General features: G+C 36.7%; 2 protein-coding genes and 1 long non-coding RNA gene across 6 annotated transcripts in view; 1 reads left to right on the top strand and 2 right to left on the bottom strand.

Moving 5' to 3' along the window:
- LOC126968782 (uncharacterized) overlaps positions 1–23785 on the bottom strand; it is a 559194-nt gene that overhangs the window by 128083 nt on the left and 407326 nt on the right. The gene's annotated exons all lie outside the window — the stretch shown is intronic.
- LOC126968720 (protein shifted) lies at positions 1040–22623 on the top strand. Of its 4 annotated transcripts, none has more exons than XM_050813820.1 (8): positions 1040–1172; positions 9651–9823; positions 11185–11424; positions 12358–12501; positions 13897–14097; positions 19607–19702; positions 20664–20867; positions 22406–22623. In XM_050813820.1, the coding sequence occupies exons 2-8, from the start codon at positions 9652–9654 to the stop codon at positions 22444–22446; spliced, it is 1098 nt and encodes a 365-aa protein (XP_050669777.1). In that variant the 5' UTR covers positions 1040–1172; position 9651; the 3' UTR covers positions 22447–22623. The 4 variants fall into 4 exon arrangements, with proteins under 4 accessions (XP_050669777.1, XP_050669776.1, XP_050669775.1 ...); XM_050813819.1 differs by having other exon boundaries at positions 12358–12522; positions 22418–22623; XM_050813818.1 differs by having other exon boundaries at positions 12358–12522; positions 22415–22623.
- LOC126968751 (5-demethoxyubiquinone hydroxylase, mitochondrial) lies at positions 14848–23779 on the bottom strand. Its single transcript, XM_050813863.1, has 4 exons — positions 23578–23779; positions 19498–19578; positions 17577–17805; positions 14848–15742 (listed from the first exon to the last, which is right to left on the bottom strand). Exons 2-4 carry the CDS (start codon positions 19567–19569, stop codon positions 15465–15467), a joined length of 579 nt encoding a protein of 192 aa, XP_050669820.1. The 5' UTR covers positions 19570–19578; positions 23578–23779; the 3' UTR covers positions 14848–15464.

Here is a 23785-nt window from a genome sequence, read left to right as displayed (position 1 = left end):
TTTATTTGAAAGCTGGTGCTTTCCCGTGGGTTTTCCCACTGTAATTTGGTCCAGATCTGACAATGGCATCCATGAGAAAACCATAAAAGTCTTAAATTTGCTATACATTCGTATAGCAAAGTGGATAATAAATTTACGAATAACTCAATATCGCGCCAACCGATTTTGATGATTCTTTAAAGGACATATATAGTTTTCCAATAAAATGCAAGTTCAAATTCAAAGATAGTTTGGTGAGAGTTTGGTTAGGTTCTGATTACGGAATCCATGACAAAGTAACGGAACTCTTAAATTCTTAGGAGTATGTTAACGATACTCGGCCGAATCTTTTTTATGGTATCCGGATATTTGAGTCATCTACCATAACATAGTTATGGCCAAGTAATTGTCGTAGTCGAATATGATGACCAATGGAACTCCTTAACGACTTACAGTAAGGGTGTGATCTGTGGCAGATTTTCTTACTGTCTGTAATCAAATAGCAAAGCGCTTACGTTCATTGCTTATTACTTATATTACTTTTTTGTTAAAATTTATTTTATACTTTTATAGGTACTTCATACCATACAGATCCAGACAATATGAATTTTCTTTACGCATTTTTTTTTAATTTTTTATCTCAATTTCAAAATCAAAAGCTTTCTAAGTATGATTGACGCTACTTAAATATTATGAGAATGTGAGCCACTCAACCATAAAGAAACGTCTAATTTTGGTTATAATATGTGACCACTGACCAACAGCCCCATATAAAAGGCACACAAAAACCTTCACAGCCAATATCTCATTAGTAAATCGACATCATCTAAAATTACTTTTTTCTCACGAGCAGTTGCGAGACAAAGCTCGTCTTTCTTTGCAAATATATTTTTAGTGTCTTTGTCTTTTTAAGGATCTCTTTAATCTAGAAGGATGTGTTTGTATGCAATTATGAGAGATGAGAGACCTTTTATGATAGCGATAGGGTGTATTTTCGTATATCAATTGACTAGTGTGACCCATTCAAGTTAACAAGTCATTGTATGTCAGCATTGAGCAGTCTGCGCCGGGTCGTAAACGAGTTACAACGCGTGCTGTGTGAAGTGTTGAAATATCGTGCATTGTTAGTGTAACGGATTTTGAAAGCTATGATTGCGTGCCGTATGAACTTAAATCGTGTGAACTTATAACAGGTATGAAATTATTATGACTTTGAATATTGGCATCGCGAATTTTCGCCTGCACCGGGTGCGTTGATCCCACTTATGAGCTTAATTGTTTGCACTTCACTCAAAACCATACCAAGCTTCGTCCTGTGACTTTGCTCGTATGAAAATAATTAACTGACACCTTAGAAAAGTCTAGTGCACAGTGATGAAAGTTTTAGTTTGTTTAGAAAGTTTAACTTCAACAATCACAACTAGGGTATAAATTTCTGAAAATGTAAATGAAAATGATCTGTTAGTTAAAATAATAAAGTTCACATAAGTTGTACACGCTATAAAAAACGCTATTCTGTTTTGTAAATAATGTCAACTTAAAAGGAGAATTGAGGACAAGATCATATTGCTATTTAGTGAGAAAAACTTTATCTAAGTAGTTAGTTGTATTTTATTTCGGTTACTGTATAATTTATTTGTCGTAGAATTATCAAAGGGAAATAAAATACTGATTTACGGCCATTCTATCCAGTAAATAATCATGTATAAATCATAAATATAAGTAAGTTCTTACCTACTTCTATTAAATTAAAATAAATACCACAGAAAACGTTGCTCGGCAAGACAACGAAACCAATGTAAATATTCACTTATAAATTCTATATATTATCACACGGGTAATTAAACTAAAAAGTATTTTATTTTAAAAAAGAATTATTGAAGAACCTGGTGTTAAGTAATCACCATCTGCAACACCAGAGGTATCACAGGAGCGTTGCTGACCTTTTAGAAAGGTGTAAGCGCTTTTTCGGAGGTACCCATGTATGGTATCACCCTGGAAGCACCGCGTAAGAAAGCTCATTCCACAGTTTTGTTGTAAGTTGTAAAAAGGTCCTTCAAAAACCGCAATAGAGAAACGCTACAGATCCAGTTGATGATTATGATATCCAAAGAAAAAAGTTTAAGGTGGATGTCATAGATATTAATTACTTTCAATCCAAATATAGGTAAGTGTTTCATAAGTAGATACCTACACCAGAGACCTTCAAGTCGATTGGGGATATGTAAAGGTGACAGGAATGTTTTTATGTTATAAGTCACATAAGAGTCACTAAAACCTTAGTGAAAACTCTGTATTTCTCTCTGATCTCTCCTTTACTTACTCACTCACAATAATTGTGTCGCATATAATGTTCCGATCTCGATTATAACATCGTCCGTTATCTTAGAATTTAAATTCCTTTATTACGGTAATGTTTGTAAACTGATACAGATTTACACCCCTGGTACTTGGTGGCAGATAACACAGAACTTATTTGATAATAATAATAGTACGTTTTAAATCTTATTACACTTGATAACATCATAGATGCATGTGATAGAACTATTTAAAACTATAAAACCTAATTGAAGAACGAAATCTGAAGAGGTCTTTTCAATAAGTAGGTATTACATTACTAATGATTAATGAATTACTTGGGGAGAAATAAATACTTGCACGGCTATCAAATTGTACAGAAATTTGTCTACTACGACTTCTGTGTTGCAGTGGCGGCAAAGTGAAGTGTCGATAACTTTATTATATTGTAGATTATAAACAAATCAATGAGTAGTTAAAAGAATAATTAAACATTTTTGTCTATGTCAAATAAACTTTATTCAATTAGGTATAATTAAGCGCTTTTGAATCGTCACTATAAATAGTTACTTAGTTCTTTTAAATTACTGAATCTACCATATTATGTACGGAAAAGTAGAGCTCGAGAGAAGAACATACAGGAAACTCAACGGCCACTCTGTTCAATCATCAAATAATATAAAAAATTTCATAAAAAGTAATAAATATAAATTATCGTATATTGAATGCATTAACCGTTCAAATCATTTATTCAACCTTTAGAGCTTGAATTCATTGTTTGTGTTTCATTCAATTGATATCAAACACGAAGATCTGACTATTTTACTCTACAGACTATAAAAATGGTTAATAACTTCTTCGCAAATATCACCTTACTAAAACGTTTCAAAATTTGAAAAAATGTTAAATTAAAATGATGCCTTGTCCAAATGCATATAAGTAATATTTGTTTTATATTCCAAATGAGCGAAGCTTAACCCAAAGTCATAATATATTCTTATAATAATATGTTCTTCTGAACACGCGACGAGGCTGTGAAATGACAATAAATAAAATGAGAATCGATTAGGTAGCGATCGGTGTTCGAGCAGCGGGCACCGGCCAGTGGGCACCTCACTCGAGATGTTTTTTGTTTTAGCGTGTTTGCTGGTTACTGGTTACCTGTTCCGTGCGCGTCCGTGGACCGCGTCGTCAGCGGCTGGTTAACTCAACAAGTGCAAGGCACCCCTCAGGCGCCGTCAACATTCGGTTCACACGGAATGAAACTTTCCGATATTTATTTTAGAAATCTTGCGTAGTTAGTGCTTAAACTGTACTTTTTTCATATAAAACGTCACGACCATTATATTGCTGCAGCAAATTAGAGTTTATAAAGGACTATATTTAAACTACCTAGAAAAATATTGCGTGTTTAGCTATATTTTGTTCTTTCCCATTGTCGCTAGGTGCGTTATTCTATTTATAAATTACGTTAAGATTGTGGTTTTCCTCGAAGCATTTCAAAGTTTAATGCCAATTATACCCATTTCCACAATATATTCATTATAATTTGAATAGAAATATGCATTGAATTTTTATCTTAATAAAAATTTAGAATTGCCTACAGTCTTATTTTTAAACATTATATTGGGACGCTACCAGTGTATGACAATGGTTTTTAAAGTGGCTGAATCTTATAGTTCAATCTTAATTAAAGTTCATGTTCATTGCTAAGATTGCTTCCTTTTATGAATCTTAAATGTTTAAACGTTTACGCATCAATAAACACATTCGCATAAAATAAGCAAAGGAGTTTCATATGAACTGTTTCAGAATGTACCCCATTTGGAATTCCTGATGGCCAGGATTGAGTTTACGTTAGGATGCGTAAGTTTTCTATTTCCCTACAATCTCACAGGTAGCTTTATTTAATTAAGAACAAAGATACCAGTGTAAGTATTTGTAACTACCAATATACTGGAAAATAATATAATAAGCTCAATTGGTTTACCTTAAAAGGTTAGTCAAATTTGTATAGTGAATTCGATCATTTTGCAAAGACCAACGAGATATCCTAACGATGGTTAGGTACTTCAAGGAAAATCAAGACAACAAGGAATTTATACACCGCCACGTTTTCAAGACAGTATCGATGGTGGTTGGTACCTGTGTGCAGATTGAGTAAAACAAGATATAATTTGATATCCCGGCCGCATTCGCAACCTCGTCACATGTCATATGAGACGGCCCGACAGCTGTGTCGGTGTAAATTTCGCAAAACCACATCATCACTTGATTGCAAAGTAACAAAAGCCATTATCACAGGATGCGCATGCGACATGCAAACTTATTAATTTGCGTAATCAATTTGCCAGTATAATAAATTATTCGCCGTACAAGTAAAATTATCACAGAAAGCTCAACACAAATAAACACGAGATTTGCTTTGTAAAGTCTTAACGCTTAACGGCCGTTCCTAATAAACTAGCTACAGATAGAGATAAATTACTACCTTCTACTGCCAGTAATTAGCTGTCAATAATCTGAAGCTGTCCCAATATACCCGATAAGTCATTCTTATCGCCTTACGGCCGTTCTCAATATTCAGTCTATCTCTTACTTGAGATAAAAATCGTAACTATCGTTGAATTTTCTGTCCCAATAAACTTATCGACGGTAACTTACCTTATCCGTACACGCTTTCTGTTAATGGGACGACGTATAGCTTACCAGCGATAGAAGTTTGTATGGAAATTGTAATGCACGCGTCCCAATATAAGGCGATATTTCAGATTATTGACAGCTAATTACTGACAGTAGAAGGTAGTGATTAATTTATCTCTATCTGTAGATAGTTTATTGAGAACGGCCGTTATATTAGGATGCGTGAATTGAAATTTTCATACAAACTTATATCGCTGGTAAGCTATACGTCGTCCCATTGATAGACAGCGTTTACGGATAAGGTGAGTTACCGTCGATAAGTTTATTGGGACAGAAAAGTCAACGATAGTTACGATTTTTATCTCAAGTAGGCCACAACCGGAGATAAACTGAATATTGGGAACGGCCGTAAATCGATTTTCAATATACCTACAAAAAACAATACACCAACACGACCAAACACAAAGGTCTATTTGGTTATTGTTTCATAAAACATTTTAACTTATAATGTAACAGATAAGTGATAAAAGTAAATATTATGTAGTTAAGTTCTTTTGTGATTAATTGATTAAAATGGCAAATGTCAAGAAGCGATAACCTATAATTAGCGCCAATGACAAATGACTACAACGCTGATAATATTTATAATATTCTCGTAAAGCATAATTTTATCCAAAGCGGATAACATTCCCTTTTGGTCATGTGTATTAAACCGTAAATCACTACCGAGACAAGGTATCTAAACAATTAACCAGTGAAGTATTTGGTAAATTCTGTCATCGAACTAATATAAAAAGGTTACTCCTAAAAACTGTATACCTACCTACTTATGTTGATATTTAAAACAAGTTGGCTTGATTAAATATATTATACAACGAGTAAAAATAATAAATATCATATATTATATATCAGTAACTATAGCTTATAACTCTACAATGGAAAATAAAGTCATAGTGTATGAAATATTATCCCACATTTTTGTTGTAGGTATATTGAGGTGCCTATATTTTAGGGCTTCGTTTAGCGCCCTTCAATATGCTAACAGACTACCTTAACATGTCCAAATGGCCTTAGTGGAGCTATTATTAAAATTAGGTGTTATTAAAATGTCCACAAAAAATAATTTTGAATTGTTAATTTGTTTGTGAGTCGTAATGCATAAAGTGCAGCGTACCTAATGCGAATCACGTCACTATCCTGATACTCGAAGATTGTCTCATGTGCTATAGTTACACAGGTGGTGCTTCTTGCCCAAAGAAGTTTACAATTCAAAAATACCTTGAATAAGCACAATATACCAATACACATTAAAGATATTTAAATTTTTTATCAAATCACGCTCATAGACAAAAATGTTGATTATCCCAATTCATAAAGTTTAATTTTTTTGTTAACATCTTTATTTGTTAGTATAATTCGAGATCGGGAGCGTGGAAAAAAGACATTACATTTGACAGGAGTTATTTAATGAAGTTGTCGCTTTTTTATAACGCAACCTCTTCTCACGGCTTGGCCTTTGTGGGAGCACGTCCGAAGTTGAAACATTTTTTGTGGCGCGAGGACCGATGTTATTGTATGGTCAAAAGATTATACGCGTTACACGGTTGTTATTCTGTTTTGTTTACGATTTATTGGACGTTGTTAATTGACGGAGCGTTATTATTTGTAGCTCAATAATTAATATACACAACGATGACAGTAGGAATATAATAATATAGAGATAATGGCAGCGAGAGATAATAAGTAATTAAACATAGATATTTTTAAGTGATCTCCGTCACTTCTGAGATTAAATATACAAATTTATTATGTTTAATTTCCTTGTTGTATATTTGGAGATGGATTTTTGTTTGAGATAACCCAATGTTATCAAATTAATAAAAAAATATATTTCACCTTGTAGGTACATTCATAAATCGAACGGGCCCGATAGCTTTCTCTCATTAGTAGCACCTACTGCGGACATATAGTGCTCCGGAAATGGCGCCGGTCTTTACCCGTCTTTTCCAACTCTCCAAAATAATGGAAAGAGGCCTTAGTGCACCCGATGCCTAAATAAGTTTTACGCACGGATCCGTCCAACTACCTTTAATAATAATATAATACGATAATCGAATCGCTTTTCGTGTACCAAGAGGAGCATCAGGTAATCAACGATTTCTAGTACAATTTCCGCCAAGCTCAACAGTCTGTTGATCTTCTTGTAGGTATATCTAAATCATATTGGAGCAAGCAGTTAACGCTTAGAGTGAAGTTTCATAAATCCCATGGGCATCCCGAGAGGATATGCGAATGGGTCATGAGCTTTTTGGCTGATTAGAGCATCAAGATTGCTATCGACTGTGCTTGCACCGAGTCAAAACCTTTGTTAACTTCTGATGGCTGATTCACAAGGCTGCGTGCTATCTTGCACTGTTTTTCCTGCATATAATTCATATGCTGCAGATTAGTGGCACTCAAATCTTGGTGTAGGCATTCAGTACGGAGGACAGAACTTCAGCTCAAGCTACCGCTTGCTATTATTACCAGGCGCAAATTTGGCCTTACATGGAGTAGGCCCTGCTGTTCTTACCTCTGGGCGGGCACTCATACAACGCGGGACCGCATGCAACAAAGAGCGACTTGAAACGTAGGCGCTCATATCATCTCCGTTCGGATTGATTCGTTGGTGATGCGTAGAGGTGTGTGGTCTCTCGCTTCTCAGAAAAACATCTGCTGCATGCCGCATCAAGCAGAGTAGTTGTTCAGGTTGACACCTAGCAGCCGAATTCCACCACCGAAGCCGAATTCCACCACCTAGCAGCCGAATTACGTTAAAATGCGAAAACCTACCCATATCATATTGAGAACTCACATTCTTCAATCGCGTTTTTTACAGAAACTTCTTGCCTCGCACAGGTGGAATCAGTTACCGGCTGTAGTTTTCCCGAACCGATATCACTCAGGTCCCTTCTAGCTAAGAGCATACTTCCTCCACCTTAAAGCCGGGAACGCATTTCTTGACCACTGGTGCAGCGGATGTCCATAGGCGTTCAGTCCACATGTTCCTATCATGTAAGCTTCTTGCCCATTCGAGGACTCTTATACTATAGCTTATACTATATACTTATTACATAAAATATTCCGGAACAAGTGCAGGGAGGCGATATTTGAATTTAGGCTGCGCAACTTCAACAGTAGTGATCGAGAAACCCTATTTAGCATCGTAATATAGTAAGTGTTTATTAACCGACTTCAAAAAGGAGGAAGTTATCAATTCGATCAGTATTTTTTTTATGTATGTACACCGATTACTCTGAGCTTTTTAATCCGATTTACGTAATTCTTCTTTGATTTGATGCGAAATAGATGCCATTTGGTCCCATAAAAATTTTACATAGTTTGGCCCAGTAGTTTTCATTTTATGAACATTTATATGAAAATTTTTGTTTACCTGGATGACATAATTGTTCTGTGTACGGCTTTTTTTGGAGTTTTCATTCAGGTTGATTATATATTATTATTATTAACTGATACTAAAAAGTAAGAAATAAAAAAAAAATATTTAATACACCTCTTATGCAAACCTTTACCTTTAATATTAATAAAATACTATTATTTATATGTGCTACTTATTGATAGGTTTTAAGTCGGTGCCAAGCCAAATGTAATAAAGGTACCTTCACTCGCCACGCGTGACTTTGAGCAGGATATAGCTATGTACTCGAGGACGCTTTATTTGGAATACGAAGAAAAAAATTACATTAAAAATAAGTATTCATGAAATACGTTGCAATTTTAACTGAAAATTCAATAATTAATCATGCAATGCATGGTTGTCGCGAGAACGCACGGATTACACGCATAGCTGCTCGAATTATTGGGGATCCAGTGTTCTTTGAACGTCAAAATATCTTAGCGTTTATCACAGAGAGTGTTCCGATGAGCTATTTCATCTGATTCCTGCAGAGTGTGGTTTTCAAGGAAATTTCTTTCAAGTAAAACCGAGCTGTCGAATGAGCTTCTTTGTGCGGTGTTTCCAGGACAATATGACTTGGGTTCCCTGGAAGAAAATGCGTACACCTTTCTTAAAGGCCGACAACGCTCTTCCATTGGTATTGCAAGAGAATGTGGGCGGCGATGATCACTTAACATCTGGTGACCCGTACGCTCGTTTGGAGGACATAAATATCGCGAAAGTAGGAAAGCGAACACAAGGACCTGTCGGCGCTTGCGCTTAACAAATGAAAACATGCGGTGATGTGTTCACACTATATTTATTTATACGGATTTTTTTTCTAATATTTGTACCTACCGAGTAGTCTACTTAAATATTGTTAGCATCGCCACTTGTGACTTACCAGTCGCAGGTGTAGTTACATTTGTTTTACCAGAAGGAGTCTCCTTTGCACAGGATGCCAGCTAGATTATGGGTACCACAATGGTCCTTTTTCTGCCGTGAAGCAGTTATGTGTAAGAATTACTGTGTGTCGGACTGAAGGGCGCCGTAGCTAGTGAAATTACTGGGCCAATTAGACTTAACATCTTATGTCTCAAGGTGAAGAGCGCAATTGAAGTGCCGCTCAGAATTTTTGTGTTTTTCAAGGATGAAGGAAGATTTGTTGGAGGAATGGCCTATCAATTACCATCAGCTGAACGTCCTGCTCGTCTCCTCCTTTATTGTCATAAAAAAAAGTATTCTGTATATTGTCCTTTTCTTTATTGTCGTCTATCTATATGTGTTGTTGCAGCATGTGGCTGTGGGAGCCAGGGCGGGGTCCTGCGCGTGCGCCGCTGTGCGCGGGCGTCGCGCTCGCACTGTCGCTGACCCTGACCGCGGGCCGCCGGGATTACAAGGACGCGGACCGCATGAACTCAGACATCTCCCTGTGGATCGACGAACGGCAGGTCCGGATGTTCAGTGGTGAGCTGGAGTCTTTTATGGAGACCCTTCAAGCTGGCCCACATTCTAGCGCTTCATCTCTGGTCTGGCGCACCCCGGTATCAGCTTGATCCATTACAGCGCGTGCAACGCAGAGCATCTCGAATTGTCAGGGACCCAGAGCTCTGTGAACGGCTGGATCACTTGGCGTTGCGTAGAGACGTCGCTTGTGCGTCTTCTACCGCATTTATCACGGGGAGTGTTCCGAAAAGCTGTTTCACCTGATTCCTGCCCCCTAATTCCACCTTCGCACGACACGCTATAAATTTGGATGTCATCCCCACCATCTGGATGTGTGGCGGTCCTTCACAGTGCTGTTTTCAAGGAGCTTTCTTCCACGTACTACAAAGCTGTGCAATGAGCTTCCTTGTGCGGTGTTTCCGGAATGATACGAAATGAGTACCTTCAAAAAAAGTGCGTACACCTTCCTTACGGGCCGGCAACGCCCCTGTAATTCCTCTGGTACTGCAAGAGAATGTGGGCAGCAGTGATCACTTAACACCAGGTACGCTCTCTTGTCCTCCTTTTTCCATAAAAAAAAGACACGGATATTTTAAAAACACACTCAGTGACAGACACCAACATCAGCAAATCTTGACATGCGAATTGTAATGGAAAACTAAATAACAACAACCTAAAGTCTATTTAACATTTGATCTAGATTCTAGGCGTAATTTGAACTGATTTGCTCAGGGTGAGAGGATGGATGAAAGAAGATTGGCTGGAAAAATATTATAGAGCGATTGTTCACGGTAGAGTTGGCATAAGTCAAGAAAAAGGGCAGCTCAAATCAAACATTGGATGCGAGTCGAAAGAACCCATGGAATTATGCCAGGAACGATGAATAATATGTAGAGGTTCTTAATTCCTGGTGAGATATTCTTCAATAAAACTGAAATCAAGTAGAGGCCCAGTATGAGATCTTTTTATTGCCCTTTCTAGTCTAAAAAAAGTGTGTGTGTACTTATGTATGCACGCAAGATGATATACTTATATGGCCTAACAAAGCAAAAACCCTTAAATTATTTATTCCTCGTGGTATTCCACGTTTGTAGAAAGAACAATATTGTAAAAATCTTGCAACGGTGGTTTTGATACTTAATTATTAAATAACAAAACGGCTGTACGGGCTTGAACCCTTTGCCTATCCTAATAATGGACACAAAGAATTACGAATGTCGCAAACATCAGAAAATTTTAGGAACCAACTTCACCCTGTTACTTTTGTGTTACAGTGATGCGCGCGCATCTTAAAATTTCACTCTCATAATTTTTTCATAACGCGCCTAAAGAAGTATAACATCAAAAAATTGTACAACAAGACTGTCTACTTTTGCCCACAGGTATATCTATGCAAGTGTTCGCGATCCAGAACGGTATTATATCCCCGTACATACTGGAACCGAACTTCTCTCACAAGTTGCCCATCATCCCGTCGGAGGTCGGCTACGTAAACTTCACGTGGCGCTCTAAGAAGAGATATTACTATAACTTCGATACGCTGACGTCATCTGACTTAAAAGTATTAAAACCGCCGATACTATCCATCAAGACGCAAGGCAGGGTGCCTAAGACTCCTAAAGGTGAGTTTTTTCCTAAATAATCTGTTCTAAATGTCTCGTATCTGAAATCTTCTTGATGAAAGTTGATAATACAATCAAATGATCCTCATTTGTTAGTGTCACTTAAGGGTCTTTAAGTATCTAATTAAATGTGAAGGGTTTTCGACATAAGGGATTTGATAATTACATGCTTTTGCTGAAATACAATTGATAAGTTTAGGATAACGACATCTGTCATAATTGCTAAATGAATGGTGCTGAACACGTATCCACTACATACTATAAAACAAAGTCCTCCGCCGCGTCTGTCTGTCTGTTCACGATCAATTCAAAAACTACTGCACCGCTTTTCATGCTGTTTTCATTAATTGATAACGAGGTTCTCGAGAAAGGTTTTAGTATATAATTTGTTAAGTTTTTGTGTACATATTTGTATAAATTAACGATATTTGTTAGAGTTATCGGAATAAAATAAGCCATCTTGGAGCTGTCAACGAAAACGCTTTCTAAACCCTTTGCGATACATATAATAAAATAATGTATGGTGGAATTGTGTATTATATAGGTCTACAGAAAAGTCCACGATGGCATATGTCTACCTCTTAGGGGTAACATACTATAGCCATTATTTCATTTTTAACTAATTAAATAATGATAACACATTTCCGATGGCTTTAGACTGCATTATTCTCGAATTCTTACATCATATTTTTTTCTATTGACAGAACTGCGTCTGTCGGGTCGGCTGGTTTTAAATAAATTAGTGAGGCTTGGTGCATCTATCCACCAACAGATGGCGCTGTACAGATTTTAGGATCAGAGGCAACTTGACAAGGCGTCTGAATCACTGGATAGATGAACCAAGCCACACATGGTTGATCAGGTTACAGTACCTACATAATTGGTTACTCAGTTTGTTTAGTCTATATGGATGAACAAGGTAATTGTTCGCAGAGTTCAGTATATTCCTACCGTGCATGGGCAATGTCAGCGGCGTGGCCACGTTCGAGATTGGTCTCGTGTTGAAGAACGGCCGAGGCACTCCTCTGAAAGGCACCCCTTTAAGGTTAAACCTAAAAAAGGAATGCGCACAGAGAGGTGTGTATTTAGGAAGGACAGGTATTGTATCACCAACGCATTTTTAACACTTTCATGTACGTCTTGTTGTTGCTGGGATTTTATAGATCGTATTACTATTATGATCAAACTCATTGAACAAATTGTAAATAGTGGCTTGTGATGGGACTACATAATGAAGGGATAATCGATGTTATTCTTTGTTGTCGCCTATGACTATAACTAAATAAATCATACAGCTAAAATTATTCTCGCGTTTAATTATTCATTTGTAAGCGCAACACGCACTTTTCGAATTGCCACCAATTTATAGGAATAAACCATTCAAATAAATTATTATATAAAAAAAGTGAGTGTGTACTTATGTGCACGCAAGAAGTTATACTTCTTTACCTAACAGATCAAAAATCCTTAAAATTATTTATTCCTTGTGCTATTCTACGTTTGTAGAAAGAACAATATTGTGAAAATCTTGCAACGATAGCTTTGATAATTAATTATTAAATAACGAATACGGCTGTACGGGCTCGTACCCTTTGCTAATAATGGACGAAGATACCAAAAAAAAAATAACGAATATCGCAGAAAATTTTAGGAACCAATTTCACCCTGTTACTTTAGTGCTACAGTGATGCGCGCGCATCTAAATTTCACTCTCATCATTTTTCATAACACGCCTAAAGAAGTATTACTTCAACAATCCTATTTATTTTTATCCCGCCTGTTCTAACCTACTTAAAACATAAGTTGACTTATCACATCGGCAACAAGATATACGAACCTAATGCTTTTCATATTAATAAATTTAGATAGCTACATTCTGCTCGTGCAGATTTAGTTATATTTATAGCGCTTAATTATTAATCCATTTATTATTGTCCCTTAAACTTGAAACTTAGTAAATTCACAATATTTATTATTTTTGCAAAATTCATGAGAATTTTAATGTGGAACCTATTGGTAAATTTTATTGTATTATAAGAGGATCGAGTTACAGAGTATACAAGGTAATGACGCAATATTTATGGATGTAGTGTACGTGCCTCGAACAATACCCACACTTATTGACGCCATCTTACCGCCGTTCATAGTTTGTTATAAGTATTATTAACTTGATTAAAATTCGTCCTGCTCGCGCCTAGCGCTTCTGACAAGTGACAGTGACAGTAATTAACAAATCACCCTTATTTTCTGGGCTTTTCGCGCCTCGCCGGGAGCTCCACCCGCTACTACCGCTCTGCTCACGGTGCCTCTGCTCACAGCACTTTACATTTTAGGTTCGTACAAAGCTTCTTTGCCTAATCACTCACTATGCTTTTCATAAGCTTACTAAAATCTTATGACAAGACAGCTGTCATAGCCATTGCTCCGACGCTTAATAAAATAAAAAAAAACAGTTTTTTTTTTATATTTTAGGCCCGGATCCGGAGTGTGATAAAAAATGTGCTAATCAAGGATGGTGCAATAGTGAAAAGATATGTCAATGTCCTGACGGTTACATGGGTCAACATTGTCGAACAGCGCTGTGCTACCCGCAGTGCATGAATGGCGGGAACTGCACTGCTCCCGGAGTGTGCTCCTGTCCGCCTGGATACCAGGGGCGACATTGTGAAGGAGGTAGTATATATTTAATCAATCACTATTATCTGCAGTATTGTTTGCACCCTATCAATTAATTAACCCATATACATTTACAAGGCAATTACACAATTTTTTTCTTAATTGTGAATACCTAATAAAACTCATTGACTAGAAAATTGTTTTTTTTATGACAAAAAGCGATGAAACGAGCAGGACATTCAGATGATGGTAATTGATACGCCCTTCCATTACCCTTACAATGCAGTACCGCTCAGGATTCTTGAGAAACCCAAAAATTCTGAGCGGCACTACAATTGCGCTAGTCGCCTTGAGACATAAGATATTAAGTCTCATTTGCCCAGTAATTTCACTAACTACGGCGCCCTTCACACCTATGCACAATAATGCTTACACACGACTGCTTCACGGCAGAAATACGCGCCGTTGTGCAACCTAGCATAAGCCTATAATGTAGCCGGCATCCTGTGCAAAGGAGCCTCCCTCACTAGCTTAATACTTTAACTAATTACCCCTTTGTCTGTTTGAGCAATAAAAAATACCTACATACAAAGTATCAATAGGCCCATAATGTTAAAGGGTTCCGCAAAACTTTGTTCGCAATTCTAGATTCCATTAGTAGGGTAATTAAATAGGGTATATTTACCCTAACCTAACCTAAAATAATTATAATTAGGTAATCGAAACCCAATTTTATGTGTTTTATATCCTTATTCAAACTACCCTTTGTACATTAATGACCATGCTGTCTCAAATTAAACACTCAAATACTTAAAATAAAGCATTTATTCCTACACTACAAAAAATAATCATCACATATCACTCCAGAATATAGAACAGACAGACGGCGTCTATATTTTGTTCAACTAATTGTATTGCTACGAACGAATTAATAACTTTTTATTTGGCGTACAAAAATATAGGCCAATTGCAAACAAAAGACTAAATCACATGATTGATAACAGGAAAAAGCAGTTCAGTTAATTGAAAAGGGTTGTCCACTAATCACGTGATATTTTAGCAACTTTTTAAGCCCCCTCACTCCTACCCTGGTGATAGGTGGTGAGGTTAGACGTGATATCTCACTACCTTCAAGGGTATAGCCTTGTGATATTTCGAGATTTTTCCCGAATCCAGTAACTCCCCTTCTTCGAGATTCACGTGATTAATCCACAAACCCAAATTAATCTGTTTATACCGGCATTTGTGTCCCTGGGAAACATTTGGGTGTCACGCCCAATTGTCAGGGCAAATACTCCAATAAAATGACATCCATACATTCTGCCCCTAGCTATTTTATATACCTGTTACCCATTCTGCATGCGAATTCCACTTAACTGTAATCTGAAGATTTTCATTATCTGTTGTCAATTGTACGGCTGTGCCTATATCTTTTTAGATATAGATATGGCAACCTTACAGCCCGTCTTTATAACCTCAGAGAGCGCTTTGTAGAAAGGTGCCTGTTCTGCCCCATGGTCGATCCCAGTATCGTGGTGCTCCTGCTCTTCATCACGGAACTTCGTGATAGTCTCCAGGATCTCCCTATCGATGTTCGGGTCCTCCATGAGTATCCTCAACTGGTCGTTGTAGTGTTCCACTATCACAGTCTCCACGGCCACTGTACAAGCCATCGCTGCTTCTTTACCCAGCAATGCCGTACCTGCAATTAAGGTTCAGCCGCATAAGAGAAATATTTCTAGAATATTAATAAATTACATCCAAAAATATACAGGCAAGAATAAAACATTATCTTCGAGGTACTTTCAATAGGTCTAATCCCGGTTTACATTTAGCAGGGCAGTAGACAGGGCATCTGCGTAACACGATAGTACTGCGCATCCCTTTGCCACTAGCGCTGGTTGGTGGTTTCTTGAGCGGCATTCAAAGGACGCGAAACACAAGGGACTGGGTATATTTAAATTCAGTCCGATACTCATTGCTCGGCGAGTGTTTGAACGACCGGTGGGCGAACGTGTATGTCATTCTAATTTTAAAATTCAATTATTTATATTTGAATAGGTTTATAAAACAGTTTTTGAAGCGTCAATAATTTCAAATTCAAATATTTTTATTCAAAATAGGATTTAAAATCACTTATTGAACGTCAAAAACTACCACCCATTCAAAAGAGACTGCCTCAGACCTGAGAAGAATGGGCGCAAGAAACTCAGCGGGTTTTTTTTTAAAATATAAAATATGGATTACAATGTGATATCGTACAATAAACATTTATAATTAAAGAGCCTGAGGGTGTTCGCTTTATTCCCAGTCCGTGGTGTCATTAAGAAAATCGTTTATGCTATAATAATCTTTCCCACACAAACTTTTTTTAACAATTATTTTAAATTTCGCAACACATTTGTTTTGTATATTTTCTGGGATCATATTGTAGAAGCATATACATCGCCCAACAAAAGACTTACTAACTCGACCCAACCGAGTAGTAGGCATAACAAGTTTATGTTTGTTCCTCGTGTTAAGATTATGAATGTCACAATTTCTAGAAAATTCCTCAATGTGCTTATGAACATACAAAACATTTGTTTTACATATAAGAGTAGGAACTTTCATTCACTACTATAGTTTACTAGGCCTAGTGAAAGATGGGGTTGCCACATCGCCAAACCTGATAGCCAGATTGGCCGGACATTTGGGTTAAAGGGCTGGACAACATTATTGAGAATTTTGTGTTTGTGTTGAGTTTATTGCTGGTGCTTGATGCAGAATAAAGCTTTTTTGATTATTACCATAAATATTGTTAATACCTTAATAAAATCGAATGTCAAATCAGTCCAAGCACTTAATTATTACTCAGTTAAATAAAGTTATTACGTACACAAATTGTTATGTTTTAAAGTGATAATAACTCTCACTTCTGGAATTAATTACACAAATAAAACTAGAGTTGAACAAAGCATACAAGATCAGGTTCGAGTTCCGCATCGTTTAAAAAATTTTGTTTTCAAATTTTATTTGTGTAAGTAATTCCCTAGTCATAATTAAATCTATACTAATATTATAAAGCTGCAGTGTTTGTTTGTTTGTTTGAACGCGCTAATCCCTGGTATTACTGGTCCGATTTGAATGATTCTTTCAGTGTTGGGTAGTCCATTTATCGATGAAGGCTATAGGCTATGTTTTTTTTCAAAATTAGGGATCCGTAATAAAATTGCTATTTTGTAACACAAGGTGTAAAATCGAAAACCTATTTATGCGTGCGCTGCAAAAACTATTGACAATAGAACAAAATGATGTACAGGCTATAATATAGGCAATATTTTACTACTTATAAAACTATCGCGTGAATTATACTTTATATGGCAAAACAACGTTTGCCGGGTCAGCTAGTTCTTCATAAAATTCATAAACATTTTTAAATTAAAAATCCGGACATGCCGTTTATTTTGGCCGGACACGCAATGAAAAAGCCTAACTATTTGGCTTTATCCGGACGTCTGGCAACATTAGTCAAAGTACATATATTATAGGTATACCAGCGCCAAGGGCGAAGCCAGCGACGTTCCACAAGGGTGTCATCACAGTGGGTCGCACGCGATACTTGGAGATGAGCTCCTCGAACTTCTTGCGATGGTTCTTCTCCTGCTCCCACATGTGTTGGATGAGAGGACCCTCCTTTGTGGTGCCCAACACAGCCATCTGGCCCGCGTAGATACGATCAGCGCCAAGTTCCCCCGCATGGTCCACTCGAATGATCTCATCTAGCTGTAAAGACAATATTTATATTCAAAACACACAAATCACGGCATTTACCATTACCAGTGTGAGGGTCCTTTGCACAAGATACCGACTAGATTATGGGTACCACAACGGCGCCTTTTTTCTGCCGTGAAGAAGTAATGTGTAAACATTACTGTGTTTCGGTCTGAAGGGCGCCGTAGCTAGTCAACTTACTGGGCAAATGAGTTTTTTAGAGAATAACGTCTCAAGGTGACAAGCGCAATTATATTGCGGTTGAAAATTTTTGAGTTTTCAAGAACGTTTTTAGAGCGGCACTGCATTGTAATGAGCTGGGTGTACCAATTAGCATCAGCTGAACGTCCTGCTCGTCTCGTCCCTCATTTTCATAAAAAAAATCCCGTAGGCGTACTTAGCCTATTAGATCAACGTAGATAGACTTATGGCGATGTCTACAACTGCCATCACTCCTTGAACAATCCCAACATCATCATATGACCTCATCCAATGACTCGCTAAATGATAAGCGGTTATGACTCTGTCCTGTGCCTATCGTCCACGATTTTCCCATTGTTCACCTGCATACCAGAATGACGTCGCTAGTCTGTGGTTTTAACCTTCCGCTAATTCTACCGCGACGCATATAACTTACTGACGCGTTTGCCTTTTATTTTTGTTTTTCCTCTGAATATTATGACAATTCATAACTTATTCCTATACTAAAACGTAAGCGTATACTAGTTCATAGAAGACTTTGATGGCACCACTAATCTAACGATGTAGCCTGTTTTTGCATTGCGAAATGTATACAGCACTATATTACTTTTATCCTAGTTTGATCTAGTGTTTGAATTTTTAATTGAGGCGAAGCCTCGTGTGATAAGCCACAATAGTATCACATGAGTGTTTTAATACCTAATTATCAACAGTTGCATACAAGACTTTATCTACACCCAGAATATGAATCCCCTAATAGATTCTGGAAAAGTTTGCTTACTGCTAACATTAAAACACCAGTCCTAGTAGTAACCTAATATCATTCATTACTTCTATACAAATAAAATAAGTATTAATGAAACAATTATATATTTTAGTAGTAATTTTCATTTTGTGTAGCGCAATAATTAAAATTCACTCGAATTTAATGTTCTTTTGCAGCGTTTAAAATGAATCGCTTATTTTTTGTAAACAAAACAATAAAAATATCGAAGAAAAATGGCGGGGATTCGAACAACCTACTTTTTTTTTACGGCGCGCGACGTTCTGGTAGTGTGGAACGCGCGTAACCGAAAATGTTCTTTTTTTGAAATTCATACAGATACCACGCATCGAGCACTAAGAATGTGGATGTCTGTTAAAACTCTTTGCGCATGAAGGGACCGAAAAAAAAACATAGAGGAGTGTTGTTATGAAATTCAGTACAACATTACAACACTCGTTTGGATGATGTAATAGTTATTAGAACATTGGGTGTTTTAATGTTGGGAATAAGCTAACTGTTTTAGAATCTTTAATAGAATTTAATAGAGGATTTAAAGCATGTGTGTAGATAAACTTCTTTTAAGCTAAATTTTTCCAAGAAATGGTGTTAATGGTAAATTGTATAACTTTGACATTCTTAAGTTTCATTTATTTACCAAATTGAAGAATTGATTTTAAATTTAAATCATCTGAATTATTACCACGACCTAGAATCTGGCGTATCATATAAATACTCACGTGAGGATTTTTCTGCCACGCAGCAGAATGAGATCGCCGCACCTGGCGAAGTAGAGGGGCCGGTCGAAACATAGTAGGTAACTGAAATGAAATGTGGCCTTTATTGCAGGTATATGTGCGAAGAAATGCTTAAATGGTGGTAAATGCATTCAGAAGGACACATGTGAGTGCCCTAAAGGTTACTATGGCCTGCGGTGTGAATACTGTAAGTACTTCATAATGACTCTGTTTTTCTGGTTTTTGTTACAATAAAGGACAAGACGAGCAGGAAGTTCTCTACGCAACGCCAAGTGCTCCAGCCGTTCAGAGAGCTCTGGGTCCACGACAATTCGAGCGGCTCTGCGTTGCACGCGGTCAAATGAATACCGGGGTGACCGGGGCCAGACCGGAGATGAAGCGCTAGAATGTAGGCCGGCTTGAAGGGTCTCCATAAAAGATTCCAGCTCACCACTGAACACCTGGACCTGCCGCTCGTCGATCCACAGGGAGATGTCTGTGGCATGTCACGCGAAGGTGGAATTCGGCGGCAGGAATCAGGTGAAACAGCACTTCGGAACACTCCCCGTGATAAATGTGCTAGAAGATACAGGAGCGACGTCTTTAGGCAACGCAAAGTGATCCAGCCGTTCAGAGAGAACTGGGTCCCAGAAAATTCGAGCTGCTCTGCGTTGCACACGGTCAAATGGATCGAGCTGATACTGGGGTGCGCCAGACCAGAGATGACAGCAATAGTCTATATGTGGCCGGACCTGCGCTTTAGAGCGCTAGAGTATGGGCCGGTTTGAAGTATTGCCGTGCTCTATTTATGACACTCAGCTTCTTCGAAGCTTGTTTAACATATCATAAGATGGACCACTTGCCGTACTAATAATAAAGCATTGTACAATAAAACACTGATGATTAAATAAATCATCTCTTTCATCCACTCTTTTCGACTACAGCATTATTTAAGCTCAACTTCAGGTTTAGCCGTGAATAAATCTGTCATCGATTCCTCTCCTGCTGTTTGGAGAATGTGAGCGGTGTTGATCACTTAATATTAGGTGATAAAACCGCTCGTTTATCCTTCTTTTCCCCAAAAAAAGAGATATTTTTCATATTGCCTTCCATAGATAATAAGACTGTTAATTTTTTTATATCCCGCTGCAATTAAACATTTTTTTCAGCCAAATGCGTAATACCATGTTTAAATGGCGGACGGTGCAAAGGTGTGAACAAGTGCAGGTGTCCAGCGGGGTTGGGGGGCAACCACTGCGAGGTGGGGCGGCGGGGGGGCGAATGCACCCGGGCTTGTAGACACGGCGTGTGCCGCGGGGGTGCGTGCTTGTGTGAGCCCGGCTGGAGGGGTCGGTATTGCCATCGTACTTATGGTACGTACATTCTACCATCTTACTCACTAATAATTGGCGGTGAAAGTTCAAATGACTGTTCTTTCAAATGCCAAATAATTAGTGCAGCAAAGCAACACAACACTGAACATGGTGCCGACACAGTACAACTAGGTATGACCTAATTTGAAAGCCTAGCAAAACTCCTGTGATCCCAGTGAAGTTGCGAGATTGTATGGATAGCAGTGATCATTAGTATAAGGTCATCTGTGTGCTAGCCTGGCCGCTATCCAAGTGATGTTAGGCCCAGGCATATATTTCAAAAATTCAACATCATTGGCAAAACTTTTGGTCAGGTATATGTTTATTATATATACACATTTTGAGTAATGAATTCACACTGTTTTTTGCTGTTATTATTATTACATTTATAGTATTATCTTTTGTTTGTAGTTGTAGAATAAAAATATTCTAAATTACCTGTAGTAATATTTAAATATAATCTTATGTACCTTGTGTAGGAATGGAGCTCAAGAAATAAGATAATATAAGACACAATTAACATTTGTTAATATTAAGATCTTTAGCCACCTTCCAACAAATTTTGAGAGAAGCCTTAAACAAAAATAAATCAAAATTATGGCTAAAAGAAATGCTTCTGAAGTTTAAAATAATTCTTTAGCCGAATATATATTTTAAAAATATATTTAAAAGTTATTATTTGAGAGGTACCTACAAACTAATGTTTATTTTATATTATTGAATTATAGCTATGTAATGTGTATAAATGACACATTTGTAAAAGGCATAAAAGGCATTTATTTTCTCAAAATTGATACTACAACCGCTTCGTAAACAAATGGACCTCTGAGAGAGAAGAAGCGGCGCAAGAAACTCTCCCAGTCCCGTTCCCGTTTGTTTTTTTGCGCTCTTTTCAATAAAAATATACAATATTGTACAGTCATTTCTATCTCTATAGAATAATCACAATCTAGTCCCAGGCAGTCCGATCATTTAGATATTCAGCTGTGGAGTAATAGGATTTACGACAGAGCCCTTTTTTTTATAAAACATTTAAGTTTATTTATAGATAATGCCTGAACAGTGGTTGGGACTTTGTTATAGAAGTGTATACATTTACCCTTAAAGCTATTATGTATGCCGATTTATTGGCCGATTTAGTGCTGTGCACCTACCAATTGTTAAGAAAAATGTTACCACTAATCACACAAACAAATTTCATTTAGACATTTGCCAGTATACTGGCTACCTGCTACCACAAGTGGTTAATATTATATTTATTTTTATAATAATATTATAACATCTTTATGGAAGAGTGAGAGACAAATGAGTGAACAGGTCACCTAATGTTAAGTGATCACCAACACCCAGATTCTCTTGCAACACCAGAGGAATTACAGGAGTGTTGTCGGACTTATAGAACTGTATAATATGATAATTAAGATACAGTTCCAATACATTGCTCGTCAAAGTGAGACTTTCTCTCCAGTAATATTTCTCAAATCTTTGTAAAAAATATAATTCTTTATATTCTTGAATAAAGTGTTGATAACTTTCAGGTTCTTCAGAAGAATCGGGAGAATATAAACGGCCACGGTGAAAAAGTACAACGGAGAATAAACTTAAACTACATGTGATTTAATTTAATATGAAAACATTAGAAATATATATGATACAAAGTGTAATATTATTAGTCATTAAGGTTATAAGATAGATTGTTTAGTATATAATACATATGATATTATATGAATAAGAAATAAATAAATTAGAAAATCTGGTTATTATTTTTTTGGGTCACCTAAATAATAATACTACTGACACACTCTTAAACAAATTATTCATCGTCTGTGACAGATCAGTTTATGTCTTGTGTGAAAAAGTTTAAGAACGATACTTTATAAGTAAGTGGGCATATATGGTTATTTAAGGGGGAAAAAATTGTGTAACTAGTATCCCCTGTAACCACACACACAATAGCATAATGGTGCTTCACTTGCTAATATCATGACGCGGAGTCCTTCTTTTTTTACTTGTCCGTGAATACAATATACTTACTAAAACATACATAAATACATATAAACATCCATGACTCGGACATAGAATAGATACCTTAGAAAATAGATTTTTTTATAAATTATTTAAAGAAAGTCATCAAATTATCTACGAAAAAAACAATAACACAATAATTACATTAAGTAACTATAAGTCTTAAATCGTGGACTATTTCATTAAATAAATATAGAAATAGTCTTCAACACTGTGTGACTAATTTTTCTTTTTTATTTGATACCTACACTAAAACTTAGTTCCGATATGTAGTTATTATTGATATCTTAAAAATCGCAGTTGTAGGGCCATCTATAGATAAGTTAGGTATTGTCTATATTGTTATCTGCATTCACTTTAATTCCACTTTCATAATTATCATAAGGAACTATTCTGGTATGGTATGGTTCAATATATTAGTTGCGATGAAACTTAAATACTTAAATAGCTATAATGAGTTAGTCTTTTAATGTGCCTATTAATCAAGAAAATCATAATTTGGATTAGGTATAGTGTTATCAAATACATCTTGTTATACTAAAAATAACGATTAGGTGAATATTTAACGTGTTTCTATATTTTAATGTTAAGAATAAGCAAATAGCACACATGAATTTAGCGTCTATCGAACTTAACATGAAACAGATTTTCAATTTTAAAGGTTAGTAAAATGCGTTATCCATACCTGCGTGCACGGTGGTAGTGAAACTCTCTTCTAACTAGTAACTTGGAGATAATATTGGACGGTGAAAATAAATTTAGTAAATGTGCAATTAAACTAGAACGCAAAATAAAAATTATGAAATACTTTGTAATATTTCCAATTAGACAGCAAACGCCAGCCACCAGCATTTAACAGCTGATGTTTAGTGTTTACATTTTTGTACAGCATA

The sequence above is a fragment of the Leptidea sinapis genome, chromosome 16 (assembly GCF_905404315.1).
Source record: "Leptidea sinapis chromosome 16, ilLepSina1.1, whole genome shotgun sequence".
Lineage (NCBI taxonomy): Eukaryota > Metazoa > Arthropoda > Insecta > Lepidoptera > Pieridae > Leptidea > Leptidea sinapis.
The sequence above is the reverse complement of the archived record's forward strand: the minus strand, read 5'-3'. Positions and strand labels throughout refer to the sequence as shown.